At 35.1% G+C, this 19228-nt stretch overlaps 1 protein-coding gene across 13 annotated transcripts in view; it reads right to left on the minus strand.

The window, feature by feature from the left end:
* SORCS2 (sortilin related VPS10 domain containing receptor 2) overlaps window positions 1–19228 on the minus strand; it is a 595072-nt gene that overhangs the window by 13872 nt on the left and 561972 nt on the right. For all 13 annotated transcript variants that reach the window (XM_068679841.1, XM_068679839.1, XM_068679837.1 and 10 more), the window contains exons 21-25: window positions 18041–18164; window positions 15964–16076; window positions 14221–14346; window positions 9237–9336; window positions 7571–7673 (exon numbers count right to left, since the gene is read on the minus strand). In XM_068679841.1, coding sequence (XP_068535942.1) covers window positions 7571–7673; window positions 9237–9336; window positions 14221–14346; window positions 15964–16076; window positions 18041–18164 — 566 coding nt within the window. The remainder of the gene's footprint in view (window positions 1–7570; window positions 7674–9236; window positions 9337–14220; window positions 14347–15963; window positions 16077–18040; window positions 18165–19228) is intronic.

A 19228-nucleotide genomic window follows, 5' to 3' on the forward strand; every position in this document is an offset into this window, starting at 1 on the left:
TAAGAAATAAAATAAGAATAAATAAATAAAACCACACAAAAAGTGATTTTTGTTAAATAAAGCAATAATAAGGCCCAACAGAAATTCTTTTCTGGTACCAGACATCAGATTAAAGCTGGGTTACAATCAGTCAAGCCCATCTCCCTGGTCAGGTGGGCTGACACTGAAGGTCAGTGGTAGCATTCAATGGCACTCTCATAATGTATTAGAGTTGAGGAGAAAGAAGCAGGAGAAATCCAGGAGACAGGGAATGGGAAGGGAGAAGAGAGTGATGCACCAGGAGTCCAGGAAAAAGGGCTGTAGAGTAAGGAAGCAACCCAGCATTGGTAAGGGAAAGTAAGAAAGTTGTGCTTCTATGCAGGGTTAGTTCGGTAGAGATAAGCAGGCAGCAATAAAGCACTACTGGGAAGTGCCAATTTAAACAATTTTTCCATGGAATACAGCATTTAACTTATTCGTTCTGATATGAATCTAGAAAAACAAAAAGCATGTTATTAAACAGCTTTATCAGCTCTAACAGACAATTAGCACCATAGCTGAACTTGGGAAGCTTTAAAGTAAGTATGGTAAAGCTTTCTTACCTAGATTTACTTAAATTAGACTTTGTAAAATCAAAGGGGATAAATCAGGGGTTTCTAACTTTTGTAGCAGAACTCATGGTTTAAACATTTCTAGAGAGTCATATCCTCTGTTGCAGCTGTGTTCATCTGAAATCAGCCTGGGCATACAACAGCATCCATTCCTACTCACCAAGCAGACACTTCTGATTAGGGAGCTGCAGGTTGTGAGCTCCTTGTCCCACATAGCAAGCAGCAGCTTGACAGCTCGATCAGCATGACAGCAGATCATGGCTGTTGAAGTCTGTGCTCAAAAGAAATGGTTGCAATGGGCAGACAATAAGAAAAAAGGGAAAATGGGGTTGAACTGCTGAGGTTAAGATGAGGTTTCTGCTTTGCTCCTTTATCTGCAGGGCAAAGACAGAAAAACTGACAGCAATTTTTAGGTATCCCTCTAAAAATGGCCAACTTCTGCTCCATATTCTGGCAGCAGTATGACAACTGGATAAATACATGAGTTGCTCTGCTTTCTTTTGGCTTTCAGAGATGACCTATGTTTAAATGTTATGTCAGAAGAAAGGTTCAGTTCCACGTGGCATCAGTTTGAGATAAAAGTTACTGCAGCATCCTATATTTTGAACAGCAGCTTTCATTGCTTCACAAGTAATTACAGAAAAAAAAAAGATATTGTTAAACAATGAAACATGAGTGAAAGGGATCTCCTCCCTATTGATGAACTGCATCCTATATATCTAAATATGTAGACACACATCTTTATAGCTGTGTGTGTATGCACACATACATGTATATTTATAAATCAGGCATTTTATTCCATTATTTACGAGCAGCACAGAGAAAGAAATGTGTTTGGTTTTACTATTTTCTGTACCCCACTGAGCATAGAGTAAATAAAGCACAGGCACTAACTAATCCCAAGGATGGGAAAAGGGTCTGGTAGCACAATGTTATGCTGGTATGACTGCTTCAGGAGGTCCAAAGGTTCCTCCAACACTAACATACTTTGCCAAGCCCTGCATCATTGTCCTCCCATTAACTGGAGAAAAAAGCCACATTAAAATGGAGAGGGACATTCCTTCCTCATTACGAAAACAAATGCATTAGGTAATTAATTGTGATTTTTTTTCTCTAGGGCCAGTAACTTCAGACAGTTTATAATGTGTCTGCTAATGAAACTAGTCATGTGTAAAACAATATCTGTCTCAATCAGACCTGCACCAAACCTGTCAAATTGCTTTCCTTTCAGTCCATCATCAAACATCTATGGGAAACAAAACCCAAAAGAAAAGCTTTGCAGCACATACCTTTCTACAGAAATTGGGGAATCTTCTCAAAGACGTACTTCTGACAGATTTGGAAGCATCAATAGCATTACCAAAATATTTTTGACATAATAATGATGTTATCCATCTCAAACCCACTCCAGATCTTTAGTGAGAGCTGCTAACCTACTTGTTGTCTGTCTGTTTTCACAGGCCAAAGGACCTGCCTGAAGCCAGGTTAACAGGGTGCATCCTTTAGTATAATCCTGAGGTTTCAACTGTTGTATCCAGTAAATCTTACTTAGATCACCATAATCCCAATACACACTATTAAACATGCCTGAATGAAGAAACCTCGCAAGTTTACAACCATTAAACTTCTTGACGTTAAGAGCACTCCTTTATGGGTTATGGATAAAAGGAGAAAATACATAAGCTGATATTTCTCACTCAAACCTCATGAACCTGGTCCTGTTAAGCACAGATCCTTAAGGGAAGGTATAAAGTTGAGGTACTCAGTGTAGTATCTTATCTCATGGAGCATGGATGGGAGGAGGGGGAATATTACAAGTCTTGTGAAGGCCATCTGACCTGATACATTATAGAGATTTCTATGTGTTTCATATTGCTTCAATTTTACAAGGAAGAGATTTATCCAATCTCAAGAAAATGACAGTCCAAGTCTTTTCAAGAAGCATTTTTTAACATGTGCCAGATGTTCTGTTTACGTGGGACAACCACACTGCAGAATGAAACAGGATGTGGATACTGAATCCTTGCAAAAGACAGGCCTAATTCTGGCAATTTTCCAGTTGCTCCACACTGCTCTAACATGTAGGAAGGAAGCTGCTATCCCTAATTATTCCGTAAAAAAAAAAAAAAAAAGTGCGTACCCTGATGTGTTTTGCTCTTCTTAAGGAAGCAATTTATGTTGAGTCCATTGTAAGTGTTTGAAGTAGGCAGAGCTGAAATGCTTGGGTCTACATAAAAGACTACTGTGAAAACATGACAAGACATGAAATTTGACCCAAGAGATTTATATCAGCAATACAAAAATTGAAAGCACGTTTATCAGAACAGAGAAAAAGATTATGCAATGGTTTCTTTTGGGGGTTTATTCTTCAGCTGTAAAATGCATGTGCTTTGCATCCATCACTGGAGACAATTACCTCTGCTGTACAGCACTCCATGGTTTACATTTTTAGTTCCTATTGTTTTCTCTGTAGCATTTTATTTCAACCACGAGGAGGAAGAAATATTCATGCCTGCTTTGAGGACTATAAAAACATGAACAGGAGACTTAATTCTGCACAGAACTATTAATGAGAATCCCAGCATATGGCTTTGACTGAGCTCTCCAGGTCCCAAACCTTTTAGAAGATATTCTAGGAAATAATTGTTTTTCTACATTCACAAATTCTAATCAGTCCATACCAGGAACTGTTTGTACTTAAAAATGTTCAGCAGTATGAAACAGCAGGAGGGGGATGAGATATTGATTCCCACTCCTTTAAACTCTCTAGTTTATTTGGCTTTCAATTCCCGCCTTGTGGAGCCAATATTCATTGGCCTTTACACAGCTTCACTCATTTTCCAGAGGCTCGATTAAGATTCTGTTTAGTATATAAAATAGGAACATATTCACATGGCAAAGGATATGGAATAATGCATCATGCTCTTGGAACTTAAATAAAACTAACAACAACAATAATCCATTAAACAGAATATTTTATTGTGGTGTTGGTTTTATTATGTTTGGATTAATGTTCAGATGAATGGCTTCTTTGTGCTTTGAGATGCTTCTGATTTACTTCCCTCTTTCATTTTGGAAATCTTTTATACATGCTATTACTTTGATTTCAGAGGAAGTTTTTATGAAATATTACAGATCATTAAATTAGTGCCTTTATATATATGTATATAACTAAGTGGCATGAATTGGGACTAAACTTGCTCTCATGGAACATAAAAGTAGTATAAGCAAGGTAGGGAAAAAAAGATAGCTTTTCTTCAGAGACTGAAAACGAGATAGTAAGTCAATGAGGCAGAAAGATAACAGAGTTCTGCTCCACATTGTGGAAATGGCCCAGGAGGGGGTTCATTTACCAAAAGTGGCACTTGACAGTCCCAAGAAAAAAAAAAAAGAATTATGCATGAAATTATATAAATTTGATTGAAGTAGACTCAGAGACATTTCTGAAAACACAGTATTCAGCTTTAGGATACAGACAGTAGTTTGCATACAAATTAAAAGATGAAGATTTTCATACTATTTTTAAGAATCTTTTTTTTTTTTTTTTTTTTTTTTTTTTTTTTTTTTTTTTTTTACTGTTAACCAAGTAAGGCACTTAAGCAGAAAAATTCTTATCTGCTCTGGTTTGGTTAATCTAATACCTTGTTTTTATACAGAAGTGAAAAAGTAAGAAAAGGATGGTTTCACATCTTCTACTAGTAACATAATGATTATATGGTGGCTTTGATGTGGCTAAAATATAATTTTCTTTTCCTCTGCTTTGCTTACTGCAGACAGTGCTGTTTGCTTTCTCTATAATGTTGCCCACGACCCCCCACTGGGGAAATTTTCTCTGAAATGATGAAGAAATCCTTTCTGGATTGTGAGTTGAAACCCACAAAAACAAAAACAAAACAAAACAAAAAAAAAACATTGTTTCAAAGGGATTGGAAAATGTCTTTCTTTACTGAACCAAATTTAGTAAAGATAGGATGATACAGAAAAAAAAATATGCAGGTCTCAGATCTGTATTTTGACCTGATTTCTCAAAAAAAAAAAAACTGACCTGATTTCTCAAAAATATTTTCCATCTGCTTCACATTGTTCTGGTCTAAAGAAGCAGCTGTAGTCCATTGTTACCTGGATAGTTAAACAACTGAAGTGTGCTAGTGAGTACTGTAACACATTGTTTGCTTGAGGCATCAGATTGGTGATTTCCATACCCAGAATGTAAAATAAAGAAAAGGAAAATTATTGGCTTGTCCAATATCCACACTTGTTGTCTGCACTGTCTCATGTCACAGCCACAGTGAGATTTAGCAGCCTGAGTATTACTTTTCTTTCCTTACCACTATACTGAAAATTTCCTCCACCCAAACCATGTAAAACCAGTTTTGTTCAGTCATGGAATCAGACTAGAGTTATTTTTTAGAAGCCATCAACATTAATCATTTAAAACTTACTTCTCTTTTACCAGGTAAATCTTTCTAGATACCAAATTTAACACTGGGAACTATTTTTTGTGCTGGCAAAGAAAGAGAATAATCCAAGTCATGTTCTTCTTTGCCTGTGCCCCAATGCCAATTGCAAGTCCTGTAGACCCAAGTATTGTATTGACAAAACTAAGATTAATAAACCTTTCTCTGGCTGAAGATAAATGGAATTTTAATGTTTTTCTGAAGGAAGTATTTGCCTATCAGCTTACACAAACGAAAGGGAAGCACCACCACACCAAATCACTTCCATGTCCTCCTGTATAATTTTCTGAATTATACAAAAATGATGGACAGTATTAACACTTCAACACCTTACACATGCCTATAATTTCTAAGTGGAAATAATTCATATTTACATTTGCATGTGTTGTTTGAGGTACCATAGGGTTTAGAAAGTGTTATTCTGCTGAAATAATCTCATAAATTTGAAGATTTTTTGTTGCATGTGGCATTCTTTCAGTGAATTCTTAACATTGACAAGCCTTCATGCATTTCAGGTTGGTTTATAACTAATGAAGGACACCTCAGTTTCATAACCTCAGTCCCTAGGGGCCAGTTTGTAAACTTACAAATTCACTGTTCTGACTTTAAAGGGACTGCACTTGCAAGAAAGTACTCCATGGGGATCCAGAAATTTATTGTAAGTCCACATAAACACAGGGAAGATTTCTTTTTTAAGATTTTTTTTTTTTTAAATGGGATTAGATATTTGGGTGGGAGAGGAGTTCACAGGAAGCACAAAGAGAAAAAGTGATTCTTCAGACTGAGCACTGATTAGGCACTCAATATGCTTTGAAAACCAAACTGTATGAAAAAGATGCAACTAAAAAAAAAAGAAAAAAGCATCTTGGAAAGGCTTAGCAGGAATATTTAAAAATAATTCTGTCAAATATCTCAGAAAGAGATATGGTACAGATCCAAACTGAATATTACTGCATTGTCATTCATCAATGCCAACAGCAGTTTTCAGGCTACTGAGACGCATCTGAATATATCTCACATTTCTCCTCACTTGCACTAAAATTAAACGCCCATAAAATTCAAATGCAAATGATTTTCACAAATTATGTATGGAAGTGTGCGAGACATTAAAGCTCACAATTTGCAAATGGTACTGTAGTTTCCTCCTTAATAAAAGCTCTATTTATAAAGCAATGGTTCATTGGGCATTTTAGAAAGGACTTAAGGAAAATAATTTTTTTCTTCCTTTCTTGAATATTTTATACTTCTTTTGCCACACAGTAATTGTGTCTGTTATTTAATTGCTCTCATTTAAGAGCTAATAAAAGATATAAGTCATACTGCTTTCGAAACATATCGCACGCAAGTTTTATGATTCCATGCTACAACCAACAAATCCTCCATGTATTGCTACTGAAATACTATAATTACATCACATCAACCATTTTTATGCCTTTTCTTGCTGCAGGCACCTAAAATAGGGAAATGGATTTTTATTCAGTTATAGACAGTCTGATACAGCATTATGTGCTTTGTCCTTTAGAGTAATCAGTCACTATGGGCTCTAAGAAACTTATGTCCTGCAGGGAAAAAATGAAGAGATTCTTGGCAAAGAAGGTTTCTCTATTGACTTAAAAATGCTCATCTAAACAAACTCTCACTTAAATGTTTTCTATACTTATTGTCCTTATAAACTTGGTGCCACATCTACCTCTATAAACTTATGCTCATTTCAAATAAAAATCAACCCTGAATAATACGACAAATTGATAGAAATCCTGAGTAAAGATTTGATGATAATGAAGGCTTCTTTCCAATATTATCAAACCCAACAGCTTCTAGATGCTCCAAAGTTATTAAAATGCTAAGAATATAGCCAGTGATAACACAAACTCATGAAAAAGAACAAAATTCTTCTTTAAATTGCACAGCATCCAAGTAGTTATGATTGAAACACGTTGTAGACTAAAGATCTATCAGACTGCCAAAGACTGGAACAGTAACCATTGTCAATTTTGAGGATATGTCTCACATAAAGGCCACATCTATAATTATTTCTTTCCTTAACACATCCTAGTGTTAAATTAATGCTCATCTGTTATCATCGCTTATTCTATGTGGCATTGTCCCAGCACTCAAAATGTTATGCTTGCAAAGAGAAACTCCTCAGAGTTGTAAATTTTGATAAAATTACATATATATATATTTTTTAGCAAAGTGCATTGCAGATGCTTGTGATAACTGGAGTTCATTCATAACTGATAAGAGTAATAAGATAGGAATAATATTTTAGTTCATCTTTCTTTCTTGATGATATTATTTAGACAAGGCGAACACTCTCCACAGTTCCCATATTGCTACTATTTCCTTGAAGTTAGTTCAGAATGAAGCACAGATGAGCTTCAAATATGATTTTCAAAGTGCTGGACTTCTTGCAGTCTCCTTTTGAAACAATAAACTTTTTTTTTTTTTTTTTTTTTTTGCTGATCTGCGGGTAAGTGTAAATCTCAAAATGTATGTGTCGTTGATTAAGGTTTTACTTGCCTTTTGAACTTGTAGAGGATGAAAGCCCCAACTGCAACTAGACAGATAACAAAGAGAACCACAATAGCCCAGTAGCCACTGCCTCCTCCAATCCTCTGAGAGTCTGAAATAAAAAAAACGCACAACAGCTTAGCATGACCTCTTTTAGATCAGTCATAGTCTTGGGGTTTCTCTTCTATTTAATTGGTAGGTCAAAACATTTGTTCCTACTTGTGTAACCTCTCCAATCCATCTGTAGCCTCTTCAAAAAGGCAACAACACATAATTAATTGGTGACTTTCCACTGAAGGACAAAGAACCAATTTGAGGAAAAAAAAAAAAAAAAAAAAGAAAAAAAAAAAGTACCCTGAATTATTTGCAATTATTTGCACACCGAGCGGGGTTTATTTTTGTTTGTTTGTTTGCTTGTTTTGTTTTCTGTGAATCCAAAGTTATCATAGGAAATACCACATACCCTAAGTAAATATCATGCAAAAGCAAGGCTGTATTAATTTCACAGATGGAGAAACTAAGGCTCTGGACAACAAAGAAGCTCATCAAGATCATATAGTGGTAAACACTGGAATGTATGTGGGACTCGTTTAACTCTAGCCTTTTAAGCTGGTAAATAGATGTTATTCCTTTAAGTGAATGTTTTCTAATGACATCAGACATGGTACCACGGTGAAATTGCAGCATGATTCTACTTTAAAGAGACTAAGTAACAAAAACTTTATCTTCTACAGAGAGCTGACATAGTATCATTTACATCAGTATTAGCATAAATTGATTGTGGTCAGCTAAACTTTTGTTCCACAGCACATTCAAGTAAGAGACAAGAATATGTTACTGGAGACGATACACCAAATCTATGAGACATTCTAATATGAAGTTTAAGAAATTTGAACTTTCTGGTTAAAATATCATTTTAACACATCTCTGTTCAAAATACACACACACATATACATATACACACACGCTCTCTTCACCAGGTCCTATCTACAAAGGTAATCTAGAGATGGAGAAAATATATTCCAAAAAAAAAAGTTTCAATTTGTTTTAAACAGAGAAAACATAGATTATTTGTTTCAGTATAGGATTAGCAGGGTCTCTCTGCAGAGACCCTACAGCAAGCTTCAGATCTGTGGATCCATCTGTGTGACACCAAGCAGAGATACAAAGCCATGTCACAGATGCATGGAGTTATGTTAGGAGAGTTAACGGCTTCAGAAGATCTGATTTCTCAGTAGCTAATTCAAAGTGCCTCTAGTTCAACAAGTGTTTTTTTTTTGAAGCCTTCCTTCATGGCACTGTTTTGTACAATATAGGTATTAATGTCATGGCAACACAGAAAAGAGCGAAAAAGAACATTTTGTGATACAAATCATGCTATATGACAAAATAGAATTATGTAAAAAGCATGTATTTGGTGGCGATGGTTATTCACAAGTACCAAGTAAAAAAATATATACACGCATACATGTGTATGTATATATATAAATATATATTTATATACATATATAAACGTGTGTGTGTAGCTATACATCCCAAGTAAATATATGTACTTGTGTATGTATATAAATGTACACATACATATACTGTTACAGAAACTTTCTCCTTCACCTATCAGAGCTCTAATAGGCATCCAGAAGCTGGTCAGTCAGGAGCTTTGTTGATATGCATTTACCTGAATCGGAGTCCGCTAAGGTCACCAGGACCCAATATCCTCCCCTCAGAAAGAAACTGATGTTGTGTGCATTCAAGGCCTGCTTTATAGTTGCTATTCTCTGAAAACACAATAGAGAGAATGTCTCAGACATCTTTTACTCAGTTCTACTTTGAGAGACAATGCTCTGAATAGGACAGCCCCTGGTTCATTGTAGTGAGAAACTCACAAAGCACTTGTCATCGATGAGCTGAAATCTTAAAGAAATTCCATAGTTAAAAATCATGTAAAACTCCACAAGCTGTAAATGCTGAAAATATCAAATCCTTATAGCCAAATCTTTCTGCTTACTAAACCCTTTAGGTTTACCGCGTATGTGACAGACAACATGTTATATATGCATGCACTGTTGGGTTTATCTCAGTCATAACTCAGACTATGCATAAGCCATATTAGAAACTCTATCCATTTTCCTAACCCTATCAGAAGTCAATCTGCAATGTCACTTTAGATTTTTTTTTTTTTTACTATGAAATGTAACTGTTATTTGATACTGCGTGTTGTAATTTAACTCATCTCTTTTGCTACAATTGGATGGATTCCATTTGTATCTAATTTTTAACAATATTCTATAGAAATATATACACCCGTCCGTGTGGAAAAAATAAGGATTCCTTCTATTTTTCTCCATTGGACAGAGTATACTAATATATGGTCACTTACGTTTTTATGGAGCAGAACCGTTAAATATACCATCATATCCTAACTCCAGATGAAAAACTGGCTGAATTTTCCCTTCTACTTCCCTCTGTCTTCAACACAGGCAATCATCTAAAAGATCAAAGCTAGTTTAATACTCTATGCCTTATAATTTAAGGTATGATTTCCCACAGTATGCCAAATTAGAAATATGCTTCATATTCACAAAACCTTCACAAGAACCTCCTTTTATGACATTATCAATTACGGTGCTCATCTTTTACAAGCCTTTGCAGCACAACACACAAAAATCCCTGCAGTCTTTCTCGGATTATGGAGAGACTTCACAAAAGTTCAGATCCATATATTCTTGCTCTTATTGAGGAATATCTAACTTCCAAAGTCATTCCATTGACTTTATTAGATTTTTTAAAATTTTTTTTTGGTGAAGGAATGACTTAACCTAAGGATGACGTGAGCATGGCCTCAGTTATTTTACAGGAAAATTACTCCAGATAGCTCTTAAGTATTTATCTTTTTACCCGGTGTCTGAAAAGAGAATGAATATGAAAACTATATTGATTAGCAGACTTTAAAGTGATACTGACACCATTGAAATAGTTACTTAGTTCAGGCTCAATCACATTCGCGGGATACAAGGTGAGAGGGAACACTGCTTTAGGCTAATCTAACTTTCATCCAGTAAACCTTGTAATTTACCTTTGAAAATGTCATATTTTCCTGGCAGGTATTTGAGGAATCCAATATTTGCTCTGTTTTTTTTTTTTTTTTGCTCAAGCAACTAAAACTTGTTTATTATTTCTCACCCCACCCCTACATTTCCACCTAGGTCTATGTAAACTACACTTCCACAAGTCAAAGATCTGAACTCCACGTGAATCCATCCAAAGATTCTGGCATATGTCTTTCACTGTTAGATTGATGTTTGTTTCAGCCCTGATGGTTTTGGTTTGATTGATTCCCTGTGGTATGTTTTGAGCACAATGATGCTACTTTTAACTTTAAAAAAAAAAAAAAAATAAATAACCCAGTGTTTAGAGCTCTTAAAGTTCTTACAATGGCATTTGATTTTTTATCTTCTTTTCCTACATCCTTTCCAATCATAAAATTTGAAAACAAACAATCCTATATAAGAATGCAGAAATAACTTCACTATTCAAACTCACTCATTTGGTTACACACCTGGGGATCTGAATCACCTGTTTTGTCAAAACAACTCAGTGGGAATTTTCATACAGTAGTTTGTCTAGATACAGTCCCAAATTTTCCTCCGAGTCACTGCTTCCCAGGCTTTAGTTTAAATGCTCTTTAATTGACTCAACTGGATTTATACCACCATTAGACGTGTAATAGATGTGCATAAATAAAACAACCAAATCTTTCTCTAAAGTCAATTATATAAATGAAGCACTTCTGAAATTGCTGTGTTCTTAAAACCAGGCAAAATCACCCTCACACCCTCAGCTGTTATTTCTACATGCATAAATTTGAAAAAGGGCTTTTGCCTAAATGCAACCAAATGACAGAATTATCCAAGGGGCTCCTACTACTGTCCTGCCAACTTATTTACAATCTTTATATCACTGGCTACTTTTATAAGTACTGACATCTTATCTAGATTGCTAATAAACTTAATAAATAACATCACATCACAACATGCCTTGTAAAAGGCCACCACAAGCTCCAGCAAATATTTGCTTTCTGCCTGATCTAGAAGTTGTCTTTAACAATCCTTCTGAAATCACACATAGTATCCCAAATCTAAAAGGTTGTCTACCAGGAACAAATAGCTTATCTCTAAGGGAAGAAACTTCATAACTATGTCTAAAATAAGGATTTCAGGGGCACTCCCATCAAACATGCAGGAAACATTCTGAGTTGATGAATTCTGACAGGAATGCCACAGGACTGAGTTTGAAAACTGTCACTAGCAGTGTGACAGAGCACATCCTTTCAGTAAAACATGAGAAAAGGAATATGATGAAGACCCTCAAAATTCTCTTATTTCATATTTAAGCATGTAACACCATGAGTCTTTAACTGTTGATTTAAATAGTTCAGGCTTCTAAGTTTACATAGGGTATATATTTTCAGGATTTTTCGTGATTCACCACAGACTCAATACATATTCCCCAAAAATAATGACATTCAATTCTAAATCAACAAATTTATATACACATATCCACAGCTAAAGGAGTGTCCCTATGCACCTGGCACTAGATGATTGACTCTAAAGCTTTGTACTCTATAAAACAGCCAAAGAGTTGAGATGCAATACTAGCGTAGCTGATTTTTTTATCACTGGATAGCATAGGTGACTGTAATTGCTCCTGTCTTTCTTTGTTCCTGCTCCAACCAAATGCAGGTTGAACCATATTTGGTATTGTCATACAAGTAATTCCCAGGCACCATTCGTGTGACCTGGTCTAACCTAAGTGTCAGAAATGTACCATTCTTCTCCAGGTTTTACACTTTCATTCACCTTTCCACTCTAGTTTCAGAAAACCTTTGCAGGGTCTTTCTGGGAGAATACTTACTACAGGAAGTGTGTTCTCCTAAACTAGTGTAATATCTCCATAGCCCACCTAAACAACAGAAGTTTTCACAAATAACTTGCAACATATGATTGTTCTTCTTTATGCTATAGAGCAACTCACAGGGTATTTCACATAGAAGATAAAAAATAAATAAATAAAAATGCATCATTGATTATAATTGATAATATTCTTCAAGGTGCCTTGAAGAACAGTGCTAATATAACAGTAGAGATTTAAAGGGAACTAAAATACATAACATTTTTCACTGATGTAAAATGTTTGCAGAACCCAAGAATCAATCACCATAGTTTGTTTAAATTATTAGAGGGATCCATTCTATATACATTTGGAATAAAGAGAAATAATCTCCTTTAGAAGCTGCACCTTGCCTCCTAAAGAAGTAAAAAGACGCAAGTAATTTTGAAGAGGTAATACTCACCTGGCCAAAAGCCATAGTTCATGAATAGCTCATTACTAAGGAAACAACCTATTAGAATTAACTGTTTCCTGCAATATAATCAGGATTTTAGACTCCCAGGAATTCCCACTATGATTACAGAGTGAGAACAGTAAGAATTTAGGGTTACCACAGAGGGAATATTCCGTTTATTCATACCGCTCTCTGCATATTTCACACTACTCTCTGTGCAAAACACCTGTTCAAGTACTTGGACAACGTCAGTTTACCCCTTTGGATCTTCCAAAGTGTACCCCATCAGTACCATAAACACTCTATTGCTATTGTGTTAATATGATGAGCTTTGTCTTATCTACTTCTCCAGCTCTTTGAATACTGTGACCTTGCCTCAAAGCGTAGTAAAATACCCTTCAAAGTTAACAGTACTTTACACTGTGATTCTTCATAGCTGCCAGGACTTGAGATGCAAGATACTGGCACAGAGTTGGGATCTGTTCCTTTTCTATCACAGCAAAAGGACAAGTATCATAAATAGTAATTTAGAAAAAAAGACCAAATAGTATTCTGATTTTCTACTGGCATATACTTTTTACATGTATTATGGAATGGATATGGTTTAGAAGGGGGCGGGGGGGAGTGGAGGGGAGAATGACGACAACCGACTAATTTCTGATTTTCATTTGTTTCTTGGCAATTGAAAAGGATCTCATAAAGAAAAGACAGAAACTACCTGTTTGATGCTCTTTAGGTCAACTATTACAGGTCTATTGTTAAGGTTCTGTTTCTGTTGGGCCTGAAAATCTAATTTGCTTTTGAAGAAGTGAAAAAAGTTTCTTCCTCTTTAGAAACATCAGTGTTCTGAACACACTCTTTGTTCTACTTGATCTTCACAGACTGTCATGCTATTTCTGTTGTTTCTGTTTAAAAAACAGATCAATATTATTTATTCTTGAGAAATACAGAAATATCACTAGATTATGCTGTGGAGAAGAACATGGCCTACTGTGAAAATGCTGTATGTCTGAAAAAGCATTAAGAGGGAAGAACGGTTTATTGTGGGTTAGCATTTAGTTGAATAATAATAATTTCTTCTCCTCTGTCTTCTCACATGGTAGGACTTATTCCTTAATATAGGAAGGTGGTCTAAACACTGCCATACACAGAAGTCATACTTGTTGCCAGCTTTTACATGTCTCTTGTCAGGTGGGAGTGAGATCTTTACACAGTCAGGGAGAAACTTTTAATTCCACATAAAGACAATGAAAGTACAGCCAGTAATTTAAAAATACGATAAAAATTAGCTTAACCAGACATACATTGCTCTGGTTACCTTATCACTAGTTACACTTCTCTTCCTTTTAGGCTGGTTTGCTGGTAGCAGCACATGCAAGTCAGCAGTTGTAGGCAGACCAGGTTTCACTACTGTCATAAGAGTTTCTTCAGGTATATTGGTTTCCTGTGAAGACAAAGGTATATGGCAAATTATAGAACAGGGTGCTTTGTATTTTATATAAAATACACAAGCAATTCCTCATGGGTCTTTCATTCTTTAGTCTTCAGATCCCTAGCATTTAGAGTGGATTCCACCAGCAGCTAAAACATGAACAAAGCCAAACATTAATTAACTGAAATGTGAGCTGCACTTTGAAGATTAGAAGAACTACGCATTGTTATCATATTGAAAAAGATTTAGTGGCATCATGGAAAGAAGCAAAATGAAGTGGTATGCAGTTTTAGCAAAACTCTGCAATGGCTTTGAATTTTTAGGGTAACTTTAAAAATAATTCCTAAGCGATCTAGGATCTTTTGTCAGCTGTTCAGACACCTAGCAGACTCAGAATATACATTATAGCCAACGTCAACTTAAGGAGGCTACTTTTCCTTCTGCGTTTAAGGGACAGAGAACAATCTCTCAGGGTGAGATTAAAAGCACCTAGGCTCAGTTCCTGAGATTGGTATGAATACGTGCATCCCACACTGAAAGTCAAATCCATCCCTTATTAAAGTAGTTTGTGAAAATTTTGTTTTCTGACCCAAATTCCTCCATGTGTTATGTAACAGTCACAAAATTTGAAATGACAACACTCAGGGCATTTCCCATTGCCTTTCTTGGAACAGATACTGAAATTGCATTAAATTGTCCATATTCTTTTGCAAATGATTTACTAACTAAAACGCAAGGGCAATTTTATAAGGTGGTAAAATATTTGTTAGACTGAAACTGGTTATTGGAAGTGTGTAAATGGGAATTTAATTTGACATTTGATGTGAAGCTTAAAAAAAAAAAAAAGCAGGAAATTGTATAAAGTCAAAATTCGAAAATTTGATGTGCACTACTGCAAATCAAGGAAAAGTCCAGCAATTTCAAACACAACTACTTAAAAAAAAATCATAAACCTGCAACTCAGTGATATTGTTCTCACAAAAAGTCTGTATGTGCATGCTCTGCTTTGGCAGCATGTGTATCTGAAGAGTATAGCTCTAAACCTCACAGATTTTATGTGGTCATCTTCGTTTATCACACAGAACTGTTGCACGGCTTTGTACTTGATTTAATCTACAGGATTCAACTGCTCCCAGTCCACATTTCTTTTGCAAATATTATTTAAAAAACCCACAGCTGTAACAACTGTTTGCCTGTTCATTCTACCTAATTTTTGACTATACAACTGACACTGTGAAGTCTCTCTGCTTTTTTTTCTACACAAAGACTATGTCTTTAAATTACACAGTACCCTTTGCTTTATGCTACATATATCACATTTAAACTACTCTTGCTGTTTTGGAGTCAGCAGTATTTGCCATGATGTCTACTCCTAATCCCACAGAGCAATATTTAGCATTAATTGCCAATTAGGCTGTGTTAGAACTAAACTTTTGTATGTTACAATATCACTATCCACAGCTTGCCCATAGAAGTGACATTAGGCTCAAACTTGTTTGAAATGTGGCTCATGAGGTTCATTTTATTATTTTGATCTGTGTCCTTTTTTTTCTAAATGAGAAGGCATTAACTTAACCTTCAAGGTTTACAACTGGAGAGGGAACATTTACGAGCAATCTGAAAGAGCACCTTTGCAAGAAGTCGTGTTACTACCCGCCCTATGTCTTCCCTCCACTCTGGTATGTCGGGGTTGTACATGTCCAGGTGCTTAGTAAACTTCAGAGGAAGAACATGGAAATGATCTAGAAAGACAAAAAGCAATGTTTTCAAACCATTAAAAATAGATTTCAAAAAACATTTTGTATATATTTTTATATTTATGTATTCATATATATACATATTTATACATCTATATGTATATGTGTATACATCTATATATATGTGTGTGTGTATATATATACACACACACACACACATATATATATATGAAAAAGGACGTCTATTTTCTATGAAGTGCTGCAGTATGCGACAAACCCTTCCCCAAGGAGCCTAAAGTGTACAGCAGCATGGAGCAAAAGTACACTCCTGTCAAGCACTCAATTTCTTTCTGTATTTTCGTCAATATCATCAAATTTGTGCCTAAAGATAAAAAAAAAAAAAAAAAAAAAAAAAAAAGCAGTAAGAAAAAAAATAAACCAAGCAGATTTACGTTCATTTTCTGGGGTCATAACATTCCCAATATTTTTTTTTTAAAGACAATACACCACACAAACATGGTTGGTTTCTTTTATTTTTAATGGGAATTTGCCAATGGATTCTATTGTCACTGAATCATAAACATATGTTTTTTGCCTATTACATGTTCCTGTTTGTCATGCAAAATGGATACCTTGCATATTCCATAAAATAGCTACAAAAATAACTACAAAAATGATATGCCAAATGCTAATTACTGTCCTCTATGAAAAAAAAAAATAAAAATAAAATACTCCAACAACATTTATCTGGATACTGTCCAAAATATCTGAAATACTAGAAATGGGCTATTTCTCAGTAAGGAGTCTCTAAAATCTACTCTTTCTCCTTACAGGCTCCTTGGAAGAACACCTTTTTTAATGCAAAGCAGAGAAAGAGATCATTTTGAATGCAGGCATGACTCAAACGTGCCCTCTCAAATAGTTTGGACAGAGTTGTATTGTGTTTTATTATAATTGTGTTTTTCTTTTCCAAGGCTTTCTTTATTTCCATCTTGTACTTTCTTTCATGTATTTTCCATCAGTACTTTCTTGCTCTTTGGATCAGAATTTGCCAACGTGAACAGCAGAAGCAATGTTAGAAAGCCAAAGACATTGATTTCGTCTCACTAAGAGGGCATATACTTTCTAAAAAAAGTGGATGCACTTTTAATTGATAGCATAAATATTAAATCAATTTATCTCCAGAAAGGAGAAGGTTTATAAAAGCTCTGTTTAGCATGAGTGTGGTTTTCATCTTTACTTAAAAAAGTATACTAAAAGCAAAACAACCTTCTTTCACTCTTCAGATAAGAGATATGTCTCATTTTGTGTATTTCATGATATCTGAAAGCTTTTAGTTCTGTATTAAAGAGATTTTTTTTTTTTTTGCATATCACAATTCTCACATGTGACAGCACAAATTCAAATGTAAATAATTTGTCAGCACTACATTTTTCACAGTACATTATGCCTTGTCACCATATTATACAACGCAGAAAACACACCAGGCCACAACGTGAAACATGAGCTGAAGTTCAACTTCTTATATTGAAGAGTTCAATATTTACAACAAAGCAACACTTGATTAAATATTTCAGATAAACATCAAAGGAATGGTGGTATATTGTCATAGAAATCAAATATTTCATATTGTTACTAATACTGAGAGCTTTTTTTTTTTTTCCAGAGATATATAAACTGTTGCATTTAGAAATTCTAACTAACTCTTTAGTCACAGGCCAAAATACTATTTAAATGTTATTGCCACATATAGCATTTGGAAACCACAGCAACTTTTACAATACGCAAAGGAAAGACAAGGTTTCAAATGAAACCCTTCCATACAATCACACTACTCAACTTCATGAAGTTACCAAGTGACACTTTAACCCTCTAACTTTAGGAATTAAATGTGGCATTACATATAATTGTTCAACAGGTTCAGTTCTGCCAGGACTGGTTTAAAAGTTATATAAAAACATGTACATGTGAAAATAAATAAATAAATAAATAAATGAGTAAAGTCTTACCAAAAACATGGACAACTTTTGAATCCTGAAGCATGGAGTTCCCGCAGGAAGCTTGCACTGTCACTCTGACATCACCTGTCACAGCAAACTTCGTTACCAGAAAATTGTCCAATGTAAGAAGTGGCTTTAAAAACAAAGAAAAGTTGAAAATAGAATTTCAACAACCATAATAGCATCTGATCAGAGAGCCACTAAAAATATCAGCAGAGAAGGTTTCAGACCAATTACTTCTTAGACTGATGATCAACATTTTATCAAATTACTTGATTATAATTTTCAAAGACTGTTTCTTTCCCCATATGGATCTTTTATAAGCTGAAAACTGCCAGACTGGGCAAATATTTCTGTTAGAATAATTGGTAGAGTATTAGGTTTTCATACAGTTCCCACTGAAACAAATAGATTTTGAGTCAGGCTCACAGATCTTTATAAGATCACATGCAGCAAGTCATTTGCCTCAAAAAACGTGGGGTATAGCCAAGGTCAAATGGATTACTTCGGTCAGATGAGAGCACAACCCATGGAAGTGCACCAGTCTATTGTAACTTCCAAGGTGGATCTGAGTTAATCTGCTCCCTGACCACATCTATGTGAATTACAAAACCCTCTACAAGACTAAATCAATCTGCAGTGCCTATTCTGGCAATGGTAAACTCAGTTACAATGAACAGATACAGACAAGGATTATGTTAGACCACACATATGCAAGACAAAAGTTCACTGCACTGATCTGAAATCATTCCTGTGTCATACTTTGTCTCCCTCATAAAGAAAATATTTTATGTATCTGTTATTGAAAGAACTGTCTTAAAAAAATTAACCCAACTAGACAAGTATTCCCAATGGCAATACTTGGTTATTTATTGCTCTAGGCTATGTGTATCTAGACTTTGTACTCCCAAATAAATACCAGTATATTGTTTAAGTGCTCTGACTGTTTTGATACCCTTTTTTTTTGATATCCTCACCATTTTTGATATCACTGTTTAGTTTAGACTCCCTGTTTTGGGCTCCCAGAAAGTACTTAGGTATAAAATGAATATATGTATATATATATTTCTGTGCAGTATTTAGATTTTCAGAACTTCACACAATCAACATGGAAGTGCATAAATCCAAGTTTTATCATTCACCAGTGCCGTGATCACAAATGCACCTTTCCACAAGTTGTTGTTGTTTTCCCCTGCC

This window comes from Anas acuta, chromosome 4 (assembly GCF_963932015.1).
Source record: "Anas acuta chromosome 4, bAnaAcu1.1, whole genome shotgun sequence".
Taxonomy (NCBI): Eukaryota; Metazoa; Chordata; class Aves; order Anseriformes; family Anatidae; genus Anas; species Anas acuta.